Source organism: Pelophylax lessonae, assembly GCF_965119305.1.
Source record: "Pelophylax lessonae genome assembly, chromosome: 11".
Classification (NCBI taxonomy): domain Eukaryota; kingdom Metazoa; phylum Chordata; class Amphibia; order Anura; family Ranidae; genus Pelophylax; species Pelophylax lessonae.
The window spans coordinates 233,805,432-233,825,886 of NC_138778.1; the positions used below are offsets into that span (position 1 = coordinate 233,805,432).

Below are 20,455 nucleotides of genomic sequence, written 5' to 3' on the forward strand. Positions count from 1 at the left end.
GATTTTAGAGCCAGAAGCCTCAGTGTACTGCTCTATCACAGAGACCACCTCCTGCGCCTCCTCCATCCCAGAGATAATAACAGGCACATCATCGGCATAGGCCACGACCTTCAAAGGCGGCACACCAGCAATGCCCAAAGGCACCCCACACAACGACCCACTCTCTAACCTTCTTATGAAGGGGTCGATTGCGAATACATATAGCAGGGGGCTCAAAGGACACCCCTGGCGCACACCAGAGCCAACCTCAAAAGGCCGTCCAACCCAACCATTAACAAGTGGGAAGCTCTCAGCCCCTTTATATAATGTTTTCAGCCAATCAATAAACCTCCCCTGCAGGCCGTATCTACCAAGTAGCAAATACAGGTACTCATGATTGACTCGATCAAAAGCCTTCGCCTGATCCAATGCCAGCAAGTACTTTCTCCATCCAGCAGCCCTGCATCGCTCCAAAGCCTCCCGGACAGCTAAAATTGCTGAAAAGGTACTTCTGCCCTGGACCGAGCAGTGCTGATGATTGGACAACAAATCGCCTGCTACTGACGACAAGCGCCAAAAAAGAATCTTCGCCAAAATCTTTCTATTAACATTGAGAAGACTGATGGGGCGCCAGTTCTCAATTATTGAGGGGCCTTTACCTTTTGACAGAAGAATCACAGCGGATTGCCTCATGGAGGGAGGGAGAGAACCCTCTTCTAAACAGCTGTTATAAACATCCGCTAAAAAGTGTAAAATTCAGCTGTCAACCCATCTGGCCCAGGCGACTTTTTGGTAGCCAGCTTCTCTATAGCACGCACTACCTCATCCGCTGAAATTGGTTCTGTCAAATCCATCAAAGGCAATGTATCATTTTCCAATCCTGGAGTAGAATCCAGAAAGCTTTCCATCCTGTCCCGACTAAGGTCCTTTCTTCCCAGAAGGTCTGCGTAATATGACCTGAAGATCTCCAGGATCCCTGATCTGGACTTAACCAGGGAACCCGTACTATCCCTCAGACCTATGACCGTCTTAACTGCTATGCCTTGCTTACAGTTCTGGTAAGGATCAGGCGAGTGATATTTCCCATAATCTCTCTCCAGAACCAAGGAGGCATGCCGGTCGTATTGACACTTCCTAAGAAGAAGCTTTACCTCCGAGATCTCCCCTGGATCTCCTCCATACGAGACAAGACGATCAAGCTTCCTCCTCAAATGCTGGTAGGCAATATACATACCAAGCTGCTTCTTCTTACTTATGGCCTTGAAAAGTCCAATCGCCCTTTGTTTCACAAGCTCCCACCACTCTGACTTACTGCTGCAAAAGTCCAGAATAGAAACCTGTGCCTGAAAAAAAACCTCAAAGGATTGTCTTACCTCTACATCTTCCAGGAGAGCCGAATTCAGTTTCCAGGTACCCCTTCCCCTGGGTGGAGTGTCCGAGGCATTCAGAGTCACAGACAGCATACAGTGGTCAGAGAACTCCACCGCCCTCAACTCAGGAGCCGAGAAAGCAGAGTTCTCCTTTAAAAAAAACCTATCTATCCTACTCTGACTATTCCCTCTCTGAAACGTGAATCCCGTGCTGCCAGGGCAGTGCTTAATGTGCACATCTACCAGGCCTGCTTGTCTAACCATATCTCTAAGAAAAACACTATCATAACCCAGCCTGTCTATGGAGACCCTCCTGTCTTCAGGCCTAATTATGGTGTTAAAGTCACCTCCAAAGACAACCTGCTGGGATGTAAAAAGGAAGGGCTTGATCTTTGTGAAGAGGCATTTCCTGTCCCATTTTGACTGCGGTCCATAGATATTGACCAGGCGCAGGTTCTGCCCCCTAACAGAGACGTCTAAGACCATGCATCTCCCCATTTCTACCTCAATTATCCGCCGGCACGTTACCATATCGGTTTTAAAAAGAACCGCTACTCCGCTGCAAGGCTCAGCCGCAAGAGACCAAAAGGAGGGACCGCATCTCCACTCCCTTTTTGCTAGATGGACATCGGCCAAAGTATTGAGCCAGGTCTCTTGCAAAAATAAAATCTCAGCATCAAACTCACTGAGCAAAAATAAGGCAATATCACGAGCTCTTGCAGATTTCACGCTGGCGACATTAATGGTCGCCACCTTTATCAGAGCGGGCACTGCCATCAGGATGATTGGGGTAGTCGTTTCTTAACCTCCACCACACTCTCATCACCCGAAACAGCTCTCTTTACACTATGGGACTCCCCCTCATCCATAGATGGTAAACAAATAGATAAATCCGACACCAACTCCTCCCCTGATAACACAGAAAATGAGTTGCCAAGAGGAACCCCTCCTGGCTCTAACTGTAAGGAGGAAACTACCGCTTTACTGGTTTTCCTCTTTTTCTTTTTCTTCCTCCTTGTCCTCTCCCACCCCTCCTCATCCGAATCCTCCACAACAGAGGGTGAGACATGGGACATGGACACCCCTCCCTCAACCCCATCGACCCCACCACCATCCAGCACCCCTGCACCCTCTTGGCCGCGTTTGCGGTGTCGAGAGACAGGGACTGGAGGTGGAGTAGGCCGAGGGGGAAGATCCACTATACCCGCCCCCCCAGCAGCTTCCGCTAGTCTGGAGGATCTACGCACAGTAGATGTAGGAACAACCACAGGAGGGACAGACTCAGGGACCACATCACCAGGGGAAACAAAATCTGACACAACAGACACAGGAAGGACAGACTCAGGGACCACCTCACTAGGGGAAACAGAATCTGACACAACAGACACAGGAGGGGCAGCAACAATTTCCTCTCTAACTTCAGCTGCTTCATCTTCTTTATCAAGCCTCTGCAGCTCAGTCTCCAATCCTGGCAAGTTATGCAGTGCCTCTGGGCACTGGCTATATGGATGACCCAGCTGCTGGCACAAATTGCACCGAATCTGGGTGCATTCTCTGGCCAAATGGCCTAAATCCTGGCACAGTGAGCACTTCTTGTGGGTGCAGGACGATGCAAAGTGGCCTTTATCACCACATTTATTGCACACCTTAGGCTGACCTTGGTAGAAAATGGTCAGCCTATCCCTACCCAGAAAGGCTGAGCAGAGAAGGTGCTGAACTACATCGCCCAGCACCCCCAATTTTAGTGACACTGTCCAGGCCCCTGTCCATATCCCATGCTCATCAAGGACCTTCCGCAGTGGAGTGAGGACCTCGCCATATCGGCGTAGCCATACTAATAAATCAGCCTCTGGTATGGATTCGTTACGCACCAAAATGGTCACTGATTTTATCAGAGGCTGCCTTGAGATCACTTTTGGCACCAAACCACTCCACTGCTGAAGGCCCTTGCACCTCCTAAATCTCTCCCAGAAGAGATCCAAACTTTCAGGTTTTACAAACGACAAATCAAATTCATAACTCCCCACCGGGCAAATTAAAGCAAAAATATCACAAGCTTTAAACCCCATTTCCAAAATCAACTCAGCCACCCTCCCCCTTACTGGTGGAGTTCCATCCCCCACCCACCTCAACTGTACCACATTCCTCCTCCTATACCCACCAAACCTCCCTGAATTTTGACTAATAACAGAATTCCCACCACCCACCCTGGTGTGACTCCCCAAAGCTGAAGCATAGCTTCCAACATTCCTCCCAGCAGAAAATCCATCAGTTTTTTTTAAATTATCTGACACACACTTAGCAGATAACGATTGCACAGATTCGGGATTGATCTGTGCAATCGAATCTTTCCTCTGCAGAGCAGGAGGAGAAATGTCATTTTTATTTTTCCCAGCATTACTAACCCCTTCACCACCACCCACCACATTCATTGCTTTAACATTAATGTCATTTTTTATACTTGCTGGGATATTTATTATTGCTGTTGTCTTCACAGCAGAATCCATAGCTGCTGCTGCACTGGTAAGAGTTTCAGCGATCATCTTCTCTTCCACTGGGACAGAGTTTTCAGTTGTAGAAACAGAATCCTGTTTTAACACAGCAGCAGGTAAAGCATTGCAGGATATTTCCATTGCTACTTCCATTCCACTCGCAGCACCATGTTGATCCCCTCCCCCACCAGCAATCAGCTGGTCAATCAGCCCTGGAACACTGGGAAACTCAGCTGAAGCAAACTCTTTGGAGTTTGCAGCCATTTTGCTTGTAGAGGGACTACTGGTCTCAGCAGGAGCAGAAAAATCTATGCCTGGGGTGTTAGATGCAGGTCCATCCACCTTTCTTTCACAATCTGGTGATTCTGTCAGGGATTTACCCTGCATGTCTGCACCGGATTTCTCCTCAGCAATAACTGCAATATGCAGTTCCTTCTCACCTGGGACACCATCCACTACAGCAGGTGGGGCAGACATGCTGGAAGGCAGCATGGTGTACTGGGATTTCTCCACCAGTACTGGCTTTGCTGGCTTGTATCTCCTCTGCCCGTCCTCAGGGATTTCTGATGGATCATCAGAAAAGACAAACTTGTCTGCTTTCAGGGGTGACTCCATCTCCTGGATGAATGTCAGGGATCCATGCCCACTCTCAACCCCCTGGCTGGTTGCCGCTGGTGATTCGCAGTTCTGGCATGGGGGGAGAGGTGCAGAGGCAGATGGAGCCTGGTCATCCATTAACGGAGGCTGCTGATCCACAGAACTTGCTGATGCTTGGCTGGTAAATCTCCTCTCATTGTCAAACTTTTCTTTAAATGCTCCACTTCTGTCTTTCAGCCTTTCCAATAATAAAGATTGTTCCTTTACCTTTTCTTCCAATTCCTGTAACTCAGGCTTCATGGCTGTACGATTTTTACTCCAGGCCTGGAAATACTTAGTTTTGAAGGATTTGTGTTCAGCCTTCCCTTCAAAACTTTAAGTTTTTCTTCCGCTCTCCCAATCGCCCTAAAACGATTGATAATCTTCTGGCTGAAGACATCTGCATTCTCATCGGGGCCTGGACCCACAGACAGGTCCTCCACCTCCTCCTCACTAGGCCCCGTGTCATCAGGGGGATCCCTCCCAGGGCCTCCCCCAGGATCAGGCATTGTTCCTGGGCCAAGCTAGCAGGCAAGGCCCAGGCTTGAAAAGGGCTGGTTGTCAGAGAGAGCTCCTTGGGTGTGTCCTCCTCCTTCTTCCCACTGACCTCCAATGTAAGGGACATTCTTCCCACTGACCTCCAATGTAAGGGATATTCTTCCCACTGACCGCCAATGTAAGGGACATTCTTCCCACTGACCACCAATGTAAGGAACATTCTTCCCACTGACCACCAATGTAAGGAACATTCTTCCCTCTGACCTCCAATGTAAGGAACATTCTTCCCACTGACCACCAATGTACAGAGCATTCTTCCCACTGACCATCAATGTAAGGGACATTCTTCCCACTGACCACCAATGTAAGGGACAATCTTCCCACTGACCACCAATGTAAGGAACATTCTTCCCACTGACCACCAATGTAAGGAACATTCTTCCCACTGACCTCCAATGTAAGGAACATTCTTCCCACTGACCTCCAATGTAAGGGACATTCTTCCCACTGACCACCAATGTAAGGGACATTCTTCCCACTGACCACCAATGTAAGGGACATTCTTCCCACTGACCACCAATGTAAGGGACAATCTTCCCACTGACCACCAATGTAAGGGACATTCTTCCCACTGACCACCAATGTAAGGAGCATTCTTCTCACTGACCACCAATGTAAGGGACATTCTTCCCACTGACCACCAATGTAAGGGACATTCTTCCCACTGAACACCAATGTAAGGGACATTCTTCCCACTGACCACCAATGTAAGGAACATTCTTCCCACTGACCACCAATGTAAGGAACATTCTTCCCACTGACCACCAATGTAAGGAGCATTCTTCTCACTGACCACCAATGTAAGGGACATTCTTCCCACTGACCACCAATGTAAGGGACATTCTTCCCACTGAACACCAATGTAAGGGACATTCTTCCCACTGACCACCAATGTAAGGAACATTCTTCCCACTGACCACCAATGTAAGGAACATTCTTCCCACTGACCACCAATGTATGTGCTGTAAGCTGTAGATATAGTAATTATCAGCAGCTTTTTCTTGAGACCTTGAAGGGTTCCTCCATGTTATAAAGGCTGGGAATGGTTGTTGTAGCCGGTATAGATCCTGATCATTGGACCCTCGTAGCACAGATCTGTGTGAACGGTGTGGAAGATGTGAAGCGGATGTGTGGTGAAGTCTCAGATCTGATGAAATTCTCCCCATTCTCTGGACTTGCTGTAAATGTATCTCTATGGGAAGTGTCATTTCCAGCAGTTCCTCAATATCGGAATCTTCTCTGAATAGGGAATGGAATGTCTCTGAAAACCGATTTTATTTATTAATTGTCCCTTATGTATGACGGGGTTCTGTCATCCTTGGACCACGTGCTGCCTCTTCTATTTAGAGGAGGGTGGAACTCACCTCAAGATGGCATCATTGGTTGTTTTTTCAGTTTCAACTATTTTTTTTTTTTTACTTTTTATTTGTTTTGCTGCTCCCTGTGACTCAAGAACTTCTATGTCAGAATTTTATACATTGGAGGAAAAATCTAACATTGACATGGCAAAGTACAAAATAAAAAAATCCTGTTAGATGAACCCCTTTACTGGCAGCAGACTTGTTTTTTTTTTTTTTTTTTTTAAAGAATGTTAACCCTACTTACTAATTTATATATATGCCGCTATGGTCTGATTACCGTTAAAGAGTAAGCAAATAAAAATAAAAAAATGGAATATGGTATATACCATTAACCACGTGCTGACCAGGGTTATTGTGGCACTTTTTGTTTACAGGTTTAAATTGGTATTTTGTTTGCTAGAAAACTATTTATAACCCTCGATCATTGTACATTTTAGCAGAGACCCTAGGGAATAAAATGGTGATTGTTGCCATTTTTTATGTCACACGGTATTTGCACAAAACTTTTTTTTTTTTAAATACAGTCTAATAAATGTAAAAAAAAAAAATCACAATATTTACCCTGATTTTTTAGGATAATGTGAAAGATGATGTTATGCCGAGTAAATAGATACCCAACATGTCACACTTTATAAAATTGAGCAGGTTTGTGGAATGGCGACAAATTATGGTATTTAAAAATCTCTATAGGCGATGTTTTAAACGCCGGTACTGGTTACCAGTTTAGAGTTACAGAGGAGGTCTAGCGCTAGAATTATTGCTCTCATGCTAACGATCGCGGCGATACCTCACATGTGCTGCGAACACTGTGTACATATTGCATGTGCGGCTTACGTATGCGTTCACTTCTGCGCTTGCACGGAGGGATGGAGCAGCTTTCAAATTTTAATTTTCTTTTCCTATTTTTTTTTTCTATTTGTAAACGTCCCATTCATTTTTTAGCATTAATTTACGCTTATATATATATATACCTGCTTATTGGCTCCCCCTGTGGTCAATTGGCACGTGCGTGCGTGCACATGCCCCCACTAGCGATACAAGTACATAATTTTGCGGGATAAAGCTGACCTGCCACTGTTCTTTCTCCATGGGCAGTGATTGTGGGTGCCCGGCGGCCATCGGACCTGCTGATTGGCTCCCTTTGTGGCTGTGACGGTGTTCACCGTCACTGGAATTTAAGGACAGATGGGTGATGGTTTGGATTGCTTCATATTTGTCAGCAAGGTCTCCATGTAGAAATATTGAGATTTGTTCCCATTTGCCATGAGGTCTCTGACCAGGAAGTACAACTCCTAATATGGTCATTCCAGGAAGTTCAATGAGGAGGCTTTTGTCTGAGGTGGCTTTCCATTCACCTATTGTCGGGTGTGCTAATGAACTCACTTGTTGTCTGCTAAGGGATGTATTGACACTCAGAGTAATGTGTATTAAGGGCTCGTTATGGAACCATTGTTCCTTGTCTGGCTAATGTGTACATTGATTGTCCCTTGGGGGCTTCTGTCTCATTACACATAACAGTCCTTCTAATCAAGCTATCGGACCAATCCCTGCTGACTCATTTTCAAGTCCTCATTTGCATGGCTAAGGAGGACCTGAAGGAGAACGGCATGTACTTTACAATTGACCAATGGGAAAGCGTTTGATGGGGGCAGGATGTTCCAAATTCTGTATAAAAGTGTGTTGTGTACTTCCAATAAATGTCTTCCTTTTTGAACTTACATACAGCCTGCTTGGTGTTTGTTCTAATTAATTCCGAACGGCACATAGCTGTAGTTCGGATCCCGGAGCCTTGGTTGACCAAACCATCAGACCTTGCGATCTGCAAGCTGACTCACTAGAAACAGAGGAGTGTCGGGAGAGTGGAAGCGAGCGAGCAAGGGTCTCGTTACAGTGGCCAATCGGGGCGCACGTATGCCCCTGCTAGCGGTACAGGTACATCATTTTGCGGGACAAAGCCGACCTGCCGATGTTCTGTCTCCATGGGGAGTGATTGTGGGTGCCCGGCGGCAATCGCGGCCGCTGGACCCGCTGATCAACTTCCCCTGTACGTACAGTTACATTGTTTCGCGGGACAGAGTCGACCTGCCGCAGTAAAACTCTAAAGTAAAGTCTTTGGACACAAAGTATTCCGGTAAGATGTGTGCCGTCAGCAATGACCTGGGAAAAGTGAGCGTTGTTCTGTTACGTGAAGTAATAAAGGAGCTCTTCTCTCTCCGGTGACGGAGGTGGATTTGGACCCGCAGGCTGGGCGTTGGGGGACACATCAAAGTGGCAGCTGGCGGATGTCAGTATTTGGTCAGGTGGGAAGAAGACGCCGAGGCTGAAAGCGAATCTTGTGCAGACGCAGAGTCACGGGATGCTACCTGCGGAGCGCTACATGAGAGGCTTTTGTCTGATCCGAGGCCGGAGGAAAGACAATCCGGGCAATGAAGATATAAATATCCCCGCACAGGTCTGTGTGTGGCAGACATGGAGGCCGCGGGACCGCCGGTGATCACCTCCCAAACTGCGGCTCAAACTATAACTTGAGCGCCGTCACCGCGCCGGCGCTATTCTCAGCTATTCCATTCATTCAGAAAATAAAAATAGATACACAGGGTGTGACACTTATATGATGGGGGAGGACGGTGTCATACACAATACTATGGAGGATACAAACCTCCACCAGTAATAGGAGGCTGGAATGTATGTAAAGAGGAGTTCCACACAAACCACTCAATACACAGAATTCATGAATACGCTATATTACCAAAAGTATTGGGACGCCTCCCTATATACACTATATTACCAAAAGTATTGGGACGCCTCTCTATATACACTATATTACCAAAAGTATTGGGACGCCTCTCTATATACACTATTACCAAAAGTATTGGGACGCCTCCCTATATACACTATATTACCAAAAGTATTGGGACGCCTCTCTATATACACTATACTACCAAAAGTATTGGGACGCCTCTCTATATACACTATACTACCAAAAGTATTGGGACGCCTCTCTATATACACTATACTACCAAAAGTATTGGGACGCCTCTCTATATACACTATACTACCAAAAGTATTGGGACGCCTCTCTATATACACTATATTACCAAAAGTATTGGGACGCCTGCCTTTACACACACATGAACTTCAATGGAACCCCAGTCTTAGTCCGTAGGGTTCAATATTGAGTTGGCCCACCCTTTGCAGCTTCAACTCTTCTGGGAAGGCCGTCCACAAGGTTTAGGAGTGTCTATGGGAATGTTTGACCATTCTTCCAGAAGGGCATTTGTGAGGTCACGCACTGATGTTGGATGAGAAGGCCTGGCTCGCAATCTCCACTCCAATTAATTTTTTAATTTTTTTTCTTAATATTTATTGTTGGTAATATGTGAGGACATTACAGCCAATAGAGATTACAGTTTTTTTGGGGCTATTGTATTTTAAAGTTGCACTTCGGTTTGTCAAAAAGCAATATTTTTGTTTGTTTATGAGACTTGGTTTTATTTATAAAGCCGTTATTTATCACAATGGATAAGAGCCGGTTCACACTGGGGCGACTTGTCAGGCGACTTGGTCGCCTGACAAGTCGCCGTGGGTCACCTGCCATAGATTAGCACAGGACCCATTCTAATAGGAGTGACACAAGTCACTCCGACTTAGAAAAAGGGTCCTGTACTACTTTGGGGCGACCTGCATTGACTTCAGTGATATGAAGTCCGTGCCGGCCGCTCCGAGGTCACGGTGCGCGCTGTGCACCGCGACTTCACAGGTCGCCCCGGCAAGTCGGGTCGCCCCTATGTGAACCGGCTCTAAATCTGTGTCTGCAGTGCGAGTTCAACCCTTCGTACCAGAAATAATAACAGATTATTAGATTTTTACTCCAGGAGTATATAATGAGTTTTGAAATTCTAGAGCAGGGGTGTCAAACCCAATTTCATTGAGGGCCACATCAGCATTATGGTTGCTCTCAAAGGGCCGGCTGTATCTGTAAGACTAGATGTCCCGAGCACCCCACTCCCCCTTACATCAGATGTAAAGAGCCCCCCATTATCAGATGTGAAAAGTCCCCCACCTTCCCTTACATCACAGTGCACCCTCTTTACCTTGTGCTTCTTCCTGGAAGAAGCTGGGAAGCAGAAAGTTCAAGGTCTGGAGGAGGACCAGAGGAGGGGCTGGAGTTTGCTGAGACCAGGAGAGACAGAGATGAGGTGGTGCTGCTGCAGCTGAACAGGGAGGTACAGAATCTGTATCAGAAGTTCTGTCCTCCTCTCTGCTGCCGACTGCTGAGACAAGGTAGGGACAGAGATGAGGGGGTAGCTGCAGGAGAGGTGCAAGGGCCACATGAAATGGCCTGGAGGGCCACATTCAGCCCGCGGGCCTTGTGTTTGACACCCGTGTTCTAGAGCAATGTTTCAATAATTGCGTTACAATTAACCTAAACCCGTTTCATTTGTAGTTGATTAAAATGTACTGGACGTTTTAGTCAACTAAAATATGACTAAAACAAAAACAATTCAGATGACTAAAATATGACAAAAACTAAAACGGCATTTTAATCAAAAGACTATAACTAAAATATAAATCGAAATTTACTGCCAAAATTAACACTGGTCCGTAGGGTTCAATATTGAGTTGGCTCCACCCTTTGCAGCTATAACAGCTTCAACTCTTCTAGGAAGGCCGTCCACAAGGTTTAGGAGTGTCTATGGGAATGTTTGACCATTCTTCCAGAGGCACATTTGTGGGGTCAGGCACTGATGTTGGATGAGAAGGCCTGGCTCACAGTCTGTGCCCTAATTCATCCCAAAGGTGTTCTATAGGGTTGAGGTTAGGACTCTGGGGTGGAGGAACTTGAGTGGCCTGCACAAACTCGCTCATCCATCCCGACTCATTTAAACTTTGGTGCTAGAGAAGGATTTTGTGTGCTGTGGTCAGGCCGTAGAACTAGCAGATCAATTTTGGCGGAGATCAAACCGGCTATGTCACCAGAAACCCAAATGGTGACGTTATGACTGTCCTGTTTTGGTCACCCTGATCACTGGAGAATGAAATAATGTTTGGAAAGATCGAAGGAATTAGGCGAAGAGGGAGAAAAGCTACTAGATGGTTGGACCACATTGACTATGACCGTGAGGATGACACGGAAAGATCTCTCCAGACCAACAAGAAACTAACCATGCAAACAAGAGAGGGCGCCCCCATCTAAGTGTAAGCTGTTTATTAGGATAACAATCAGAATAAAGTAATGTCTCTGTATAATGAATAAATTCAGCATTTGTAATGAGGTCATCTGTGGAGCCGCTCTGTAATGCGGAGATCGGCAGGCAAGCGGCTGGTAGGTGCAGAGTTTAGCTGGGAAGTAGCTGATTGGAGGAAGGAGGACCTCTGTAATGCTCTGAGCTGGAATGTAAGCTGTCGAAGTTGGCCCCACGGTTTCTGGGTAACTTCAGCCCGCTCTGCTGGGATTGGCTGAACCCAAAGGTGTACAAGGAAGACGTCACTACCTCAGGGGGGCGCCAGGCCGACTACATCGGCTTGCATTCCAGCTCCGAGCACTACAGCGGTGCTCCTTCTCTGCACCTACCAGCCACTTGCCTGCCGATTTCTACAATATAGGGCCACTCCACCGGTTACCTCATTCCACATTGACATGCTGAATTTGTTCATTATATAGTGAGTGCAATACTTTATTCTGAATGGTATCCTAATAAACAGCTTATACTTGGATGGTGGCGCCCTCTCTTGTTTGCTCTGATATGTGCATTAGGTATACTTAGGACCTGGTCCAGGGGAGCAGCAACCATCGTCAGCAATGGCTGTTTTTTAGATTTTCTTTTAACCTTTTCCATAATTTTTTATTTAGCCTTATCTGAATTTGGGGGTCCAGCAGCTCCATAGTAACAGTAATTCTTGTAGCACAAAGCCGACCACTCTTTAGATCTTTCATTCATCGAGTTACTTGGACTCGGACCCGAGTTGACAGCACTTAGCCAACTCTTCGGTGGCCAGTGTCTCCTACGCCCCCTCCTTTCCAGCACTGCAGCCTAAATCAGACACTTCAGCATGTCACGTGACATGGTGCCTGGGTGCACTACTACATTCACTATGTTACTGCTGAGTCCTCTTGTCATGTAGGGGTTGGAGGAAGGGACCGCAGTGTGTGGTGAAGGACATCCAACACTCCCAGAAGTGCTGCATACGGAGGCTGCATTGCTGCAGTGGAGGGAAGGTGGGAGACACAGGCCAATGGAAAGGTGAGTATACTATTCTTAAGGGAGCTCCCCATTCATGAGATCTGACAGGGCCTCTTTAAAGTGCAGTGACATGCTGTAGGTCCCATCAGCCAGTAAGAATTCATAGAAAAGGTGGATGGCTGAGGCTCCAAAACCAGAGTGCCAATGATGAGTTGTGTGTCTGCTTATCCTATGGCAGGTTTTAGGGAATGATGGGAGGTTGGCATTGTCAGTACAGTGGGATAATGGGAATTTCTATTTGCAGATTCTGGACAGGAAGAATAACGAGACGGAGGAACTGAAAGTTCTTTACAGAAACAAACAGAGTGAGAATGAGGAGACCATCCGGAAGCTGGAGAAGAAAGGTACTAGTTGTGTGTTATTGCTGCCCACTATATTCTATAATGGTGTGTATCCCTCTTCCTATGCTGCCCGCTATGGTCTGGGGTGTGTCCCCCTCCTCCTTACATAGTTACATAGTTACATAGTAGGTGAGGTTGAATAAAGACAATAGTCCATCCAGTTCAACCTGTGTAGGCATGTGTGGCTGTAATCATCTCCCATACCCCTGAATGTTCTGATCCTTGAGATGTAAGTCTAAGAGTCTTTTGAAAGCCACCATACTACCCGCCGAAACCACCTCTTGTGGTAGAGAATTCCACAATCTTGTTGCCCTAACAGTAAAGAACCCCCCGCGTTGCCTGAGGTTAAAACGCTTCTCCTCTAATCGCATTGTATGCCCTCGAGTCCTCATGCAATCCCTTCGAATGAACAGCTTTTTTTCTAAGCTGGGATCCCCATTAAGATATTTATAAATTGCTATCATGTCCCCCCTCAGACGTCTCTTCTCCAGGGAGAATAAATCGAGCGATTGTAGACGCTCTTCATAGTCAAGGTCCTCCAATCCCCTAATTAGTTTAGTTGCCCTTCTCTGGACTCTCTCCAGCTCCAACACATACCTCCTGAGGACTGGCGACCAGAACTGGACAGAATACTCCAGATGCGGTCGGACCAGAGTTTTATAAAGTGGAAGGATTATAGTCTTATCTCTGGAATGCATCCCTTTCTTTATGCATGCTAATATTCTGTTGGCTTTGGAAGCTGCCGCTTGACATTGCATGCTGTTTCCTAATCTATCATCAACCAATACTCCCAGATCCTTCTCCATTTTTGATTCCCCCAAGGGCTCCCCTCCTAACGTGTATTGTGATTTTATGTTTTTAGTCCCCAAGTGCAAAACCTTACACTTCTCCACGTTAAACCTCATTTGCCATGTCGTTGCCCACTCTGTTATTTTGTCCAGGTCATTCTGTAGGATATCTGCTTCATGTTGTGAAGTTATTGCCCTGCCCAATTTTGTGTCATCTGCAAAAACTGATATCGAACTACTGATCCCGACCTCAATGTTGTTTATGAATAAATTGAACAAGGTTGGTCCCAGGACTGAGCCTTGGGGGACCCCGCTTACCACCTCAGACCAGTCTGAGTATGCGCTGTTTATTACTACCCTTTGGACCCGCCTTTTTAGCCAGTTCCGTATCCAAGAGCAAACCCTGCTATCGATACCTGCAGACCTTATTTTATAAATTAAGCGCTTGTGGGGAACTGTATCAAACGCCTTAGCGAAATCCAAGTACACCACATCCACTGGTCTCCCCCTATCTAGCTCACAGCTCACCTCCTCGTAGAATGTAAGGAGATTGGTTTGACAAGAACGCCCATTTGTAAACCCGTGCTGATTACTGCTGATGATGTTGTTGTCCTTAGCAAACTCTACAATATAGTCCCTTATCATCCCCTCCAGAAGTTTACATACTACTGATGTCAAACTGACAGGCCTATAATTTCCCGGGATATGCCTCTGGCCCTTTTTGAATGTTGGAATCACGTTAGCTTTCTTCCAATCCCCTGGTACATCTCCTGTCCTAATACTGTCAGCAAAGATCAGGAACAGTGGTCTCGATATAACTTTACTGAGTTCCTTGAGTACTCTCGGATGTATGCCATCCGGTCCTGGTGATTTGTTTGTGTTAAGTTTATCCAGCCTTTCCCTGATTTCACCCTCTGTTAGCCATGGTGGCAAGTCCTGTTTATTACTACTAACCATACAGTCATGGTCAGTGTACCCCTCCTTTTCCTGTGTAAAGACTGCCATGGTCTGGGGTGTGTCCCCCTCCTCCTGATATGCTTCCAGCCATGGTCTGGGGTGTGTCCCCCTCCTCCCGATATGCTTCCAGCCATGGTCTGGGGTGTGTCCCCCTCCTCCCGATATGCTTCCAGCCATGGTCTGGGGTGTGTCCCCCTCCTCCCGATATGCTTCCAGCCATGGTCTGGGGTGTGTCCCCCTCCTCCCGATATGCTTCCAGCCATGGTCTGGGGTGTGTCCCCCTCCTCCCGATATGCTTCCAGCCATGGTCTGGGGTGTGTCCCCCTCCTCCTATACTGCCCGACATTGTCTGGGGTGTCCCCCTCCTCCTCATGTGCTGCCCACCATGGTCTGGGGTGTGTCCCCCTACTCCTATGCTGCCCTCCATGGTCTGGGGTGTGTCCCCCTACTCCTATGCTGCCCGTCATGGTCTGGAGTGTGTCCCCCTACTCCTATGCTGCCCGCCATGGTCTGGGGTGTGTCTTCCCCCTCCTTTTATGCATCCTGACATTGTCTGGGGTGTATCCCCCTCCTCCTCCTATGCTACCCACTGTGGTTTGGGGTGTGCCCCCTCCTCTTATGCTTCCAGCTATAGTCTAGGGTGTTTCCCCCTCCTCCTATGTAGCCTGACATTTTCTGGGGTGTGTCTCCCTCCTCCTATACTGTCTGACATTGTCTGGGGTGTGTCTCCCTCCTCCTACGCTGCCTACCATGGTCTGGGGTGTCTCCCCCTCCTCCTTTGCTTCCTGCCATAGTCTGGGGTGTGTCCCCCTCCTCCTATGCTGCCCACCATGGTCTGGGGTGTGTCTCCCTCCTCCTATGCTGCCTGTCATTTTCTGGGGTGTGTCCCCCTCCTCCTCCGCTGCCTACTATGGTCTGGGGTGTGTCCCCCTCCTCCTACGCTGCCTACCATGGTCTGGGTGTCTCCCCCTCCTCCTTTGCTTCCTGCCATAGTCTGGGGTGTGTCCCCCTCCTCCTATGCTGCCCACTATGCCCTGGGGTGTGTCCCTCACTATGTCCTCGGTCACACTCCAGGGTATATCCCCTTCCTCCTATGCTGCCCACTATGCCCTGGGGTGTGTCCCTAACTATGTCCTCGGTCACACTCCAGGGTATATCCCCTTCCTCCTATGCTGCCCACTATGCTCTGGACTGTTTCTCCTTCCTCCTATGCTGCCCACCAAGGTCTGTCATCATGTCCCCTCCTAGTCTATCTGTACAATCCTCTAGAATGTGACTTCCCAAAGTGAGACTTGTGCTCTAGAGATGCTTAGTAGTGCTTGGCATTCCATAGTAGAACTGGCGGATCCCATAGGAGAGACTTTATTCTGTGCAGGATTGTGCTCATTCTAATAGTCACTATCAGCCAGTATTGGGAGCATGGTTTTAGATAATGTCCTCTGTGGAGGAATGCAGTGTCCACTTTAGAGAAGGCATGTTGTGACCCTGCAGGGTCCCACCGTATCCCTAGGTTCTGCAGTATAACCCCAGAAATACTTTCCTCTAACTTATGATTGAATGGATTGTATGGGGCACTTAGACATTACAAAGGTTACAACCGAGGTACATGTGGGAACCTCTGACCCAGGCAATTCACATTCTATCTTATACTACATTTATCTCTATCTTATACTACATAGACTTCGAAAAGGTCCACTTATTGCATAAATCTCTCTGTATACCAGTGCAGACCCTCCTACGCGAATCCCAGATCATCCGAGAGACAAAGGAGGCTCAGATCCTGGAGCTGAAGAAGATGTGTGAGCAGAGCGCTGAAAGCCTGAAGAATGAATGGGAGAAGAAGGTGACTCCATCTTCTCTTCTGTTTACTGGCCTGTATGTGGGGGCTGTAACTGGAGGTCTACATCCTGTATAATGGTCTCCATCACCTGTGATTTATATATGCGAGGCAGTAATTATAAACTGATGGCCCATATTCCATATAACAGCCTTGTAGACCATATCAGATTTAGGTTGGGGAAGGTTCCTCTGGTCTGTTAGGTATAGTAGTCTATAGATGGAGGATAATTCCAGACCAGGGTCAGGTTTGGCCTGGGTAAGGTTCTCCTGTCTATTTAGTTTAGCAATCCCTGATGGATTGAGAATAATTCCAGACAGGTGGTAGGTTTGGGCTGTGAAATGTTCCTCTGGTCTGTTAGGTGTGTCTGTCCGTAACAGATTAGGCATAATTCCAGATGGGGGGTAGATTTGGGTTGGGGAAGTTTCCTCTGTTCTGTTCGCTATAGCAGTCTTTATGGATGGACATCAATTGAAGATCAATTCAAGGTTTGGGGTTTAAGAAGGTTTCTCCGATCTGTTAGGCATATCGATCCTTTACAGGTGCAGAATAATTCAGACCAGGGTCAGATTTGGGCTGTAGAAGGTTCCTCTGGTCTGTTGGGTAAAACAGTCCTTAATGGATTGATAATAATTGCAGACTGATGTTGAATTTGAAGGTCCCTCTGGTCTGTTAGGTATAGAGGTCCTTTATGGATGGAGAATAATTCCAGACCAGGATCAGGTTTCAGTTGGGGAAGGTCACTCTGGTCTTTTGGGTAGAATGATCCTTTATGGATGCAAAAAAAATTCCAGACCAGGGTCAGGTTTGGGCTGTGGCAGGTTCCTCTGGTCTGTTGGGTTTATAGGTCCTTTATGGATGCAGAATAATTCCAGACCAGGGTCAGGTTTGGGTTGGAGAAGGTCCCTCTGGTCTTTTAAGTAGATTGGTCCTTTATGGCTGCAGAATAATTCCAGACCAGGGTCAGGTTTGGGTTGGAGAAGGTCCCTCTGGTCTTTTAAGTAGATTGGTCCTTTATGGCTGCAGAATAATTCCAGACCAGGATCAGGATTGGGTTGGAGAAGGTCCCTCTGATCTGTTAGGTAGAATGGTTCTTTATGGATACAGAATAAATCCAGACCATGGTCAGGTTTTTGGCTGTGGCAGCTTCCTCTGGTCGGTTAGATTTAGAGGTCCTTTATGGATGCAGAATAATTCCAGACCAGGATCAGGTTTGGGTTGATGAAGGTCCCTCTGATCTGTTAGGTAGAATGGTCCTTTACGAATGCAGAATAATTCAAGATCAGGTTTGGGTTGGGGAAGGTCCCTCTGGTATGTTAGGTAGAATGGTCCTTTATGGGTACAGAATAATTCCAGACCATGGTCAGGATTGGGTTGGAGAAGGTCCCTCTGGTCTGTTAGGTAGAATGGTCCTTTATGGATGCAGAATAATTCCAGCTCAGGATCAGGTTTGGGTTGGAGAAGGTCCCTCTGGTCTGTTAAGTAGAATGGTCCTTTATGGATGCAGAATAATTCCAGCTCAGGATCAGGTTTGGGTTGGAGAAGGTCCTTCTGGTCTCTTAGGTAGAATGGTCCTTTATGGATGCAGAATAATTCAAGACCTGGATCAGGTTTGGGCCGGGGAAGGTTCCTATGGTCTGTCAGGTATAGCAGTCCTTAATGGATTGAGAATAGTTGCAGACCAATGTTGGATTTAAACTGGGGAAAATTTGCTCGGGTCTGTTAGGGATAGAGGCCTTTTTAGATGGAGAATAGTACCAGATCAGGATCCGGTTTGGACTGGAATAGGTTCCTCTGGTGTGTTAGGTATAGCAGTCCTTTATGGAGTGGGAATAATTTCAGATTGATGTCAGATTTGGGCAGGGGATGGTTCCTGTGATCTGATTCTCCCGTATTCCTTCACAGCTTCATATTGCTGTTGCCGACATGGAGCAAGAGAAGTTTGAGTTGCAGAAGAAACACACAGAAAACATCCAGGAGCTTCTCGATGACACCAACTCCAGACTTCTGAAGATGGAATCTGACTATGTGGCCCAAACAAAGTCTACAGTAAGTATTTACTATTCTGGAAATACATCTTTAGAGAGCCACTGCCAACTAGACAGAGAAAAATATCAGGAAGAGGACATACCTGTGATGTGGACACGGGTTCTTTATCCTGCATTTGAGAGATGTACATCATTGCAGGTCATCAGATTCCCTTTGGCTTCAATGTGATCCCTCAACTCCCTGCTAATTATAAAAGTGAAAGAACATGATATTCAGCAAATGGAAGATCTCACAGCGGCCCTTAGGGACGAGACCTCTGAAGTGAATGAGAAATGGTTTTACTGGAACGACTTTATATACTCCTCCAGATACAATCAATGGTTATGAGCCATAGTTTTCTTGGCTTTGACCTCGGTTAATCTACCACACCCCCCCCCCTTTTTTTTTTTTTCTAGCATGTCTGATTTGTGGCGGGGGACCTGGGTCAGGATGGTATCCTGACCCGTATACACACCTATCTGTATTTGGGACAAGGTTATGACTTCTATATTCTCCACAAAATACCTCTTTCCTCCTTTCGTCTTTCACCTTACGCCCCCCCCCCCTTTTTTTTTTTTTTTTTTCTCTTTTCTATCCATTCCATTTCACACATTGATGAGGGGCAGGCCACGCTCTCATTATAGACCTATCTTTCCCCTTTACCCCCTCACTTACTCCCCCTGTTATTCTGGGGACCCCTCCCCAGTTAAGTTCCTTTTGCTTCTGGTTAAAAAGTTGGGTAGCATCGCAACATATAGAATATGTTTTCATCTACCTGTGGGTGCAATCGCTTTGTGACACCTAAGACCAACTTGTAACGGTGTGACACCTAAGACCACCTTGTAACAGAACGGAGACCCCACAAAGTGTTTGTAGGCTTCCGTCAGTATACGGCTTCCTTCAGTCGTGAACATAGATATCAGATTTTCCTACCGCCCCCATATAAAGCTAGCCGACAATGTAGCTTTTACTGGAACCTTCACCTTTATTGAACAGTCACACATCCCCCTCCTGATCAGATTACAACACAGAGCAGGGGTTGCCTGATTACATTATCATATGCAGATTAAATTGTATAAAGAAATATAATTAACCTGAACTAATTATCCATCTGGACAGAAACAATATGTGAGTTCATTAACAATTAACAATGGGACAGACAAGCTTAACAGAATCCACATCACACCTCAATACACAGACAATAGGAAGAGACCACCAGTGACAGATTGTCCGTCTCTGACATTGTACAATACACATTATCATAAGTGTAAACACAGAACCCATTTGAAGCAATCCAAACTATATTCTCAGTGTCTATTAGGAATCTGTCTTTCACTCCCACTGACGGTGAGTACAGTCACACACCTATACTGGTTTTTGTACCACTCAATTCATAATTTGTATTACCTTTGAGAATTGTGACATGTTCTTCCTGCTGCTTATAATTTGTACAACATCTCTGTGTTTGATGAATGTGATGTTGCCCTTTCTTTTATAAAAAAAAAGTGTCAAAAGTGAAAGAACACACCTCCGGGCACCCTTTTAGATGTGCATGTTCCTGGTAGCTGGACACTGGTGTGGGCTTGAGCTATGTCAAACAAAAAAAAAGAAATATTGCCAGCTTAACTTACCAGCAGCAAACTGAATTGTCCCCTTTAACAGTTGATGTTAAAAACAGGGAATTAGTTTGCACCCATTTGCAAATACATGGGTACGCTGCAGAGCCTGCAACAAGGCACCCCAGTATTATCTGCAGTACTAACTATTATAACTAGTATAATAATGGATAGATTGGGGGCAGGTATGCCTGGAGGGCCCTCACTCCTCTTTAAAGGCACAAGGACTTCTGCACAAATCCAAAAA

General features: G+C 46.5%; 1 protein-coding gene across 1 annotated transcript in view; it reads left to right on the forward strand.

The window, feature by feature from the left end:
* The window catches only part of CEP112 (centrosomal protein 112), a 398,710-nt gene that overhangs the window by 90,799 nt on the left and 287,456 nt on the right, over positions 1-20,455 (forward strand). Inside the window, exons 9-11 of the mRNA XM_082272104.1 lie at positions 12,886-12,985; positions 16,452-16,570; positions 18,470-18,613. Of these exons, the coding sequence (XP_082128230.1) occupies positions 12,886-12,985; positions 16,452-16,570; positions 18,470-18,613 (363 nt within the window). The remainder of the gene's footprint in view (positions 1-12,885; positions 12,986-16,451; positions 16,571-18,469; positions 18,614-20,455) is intronic.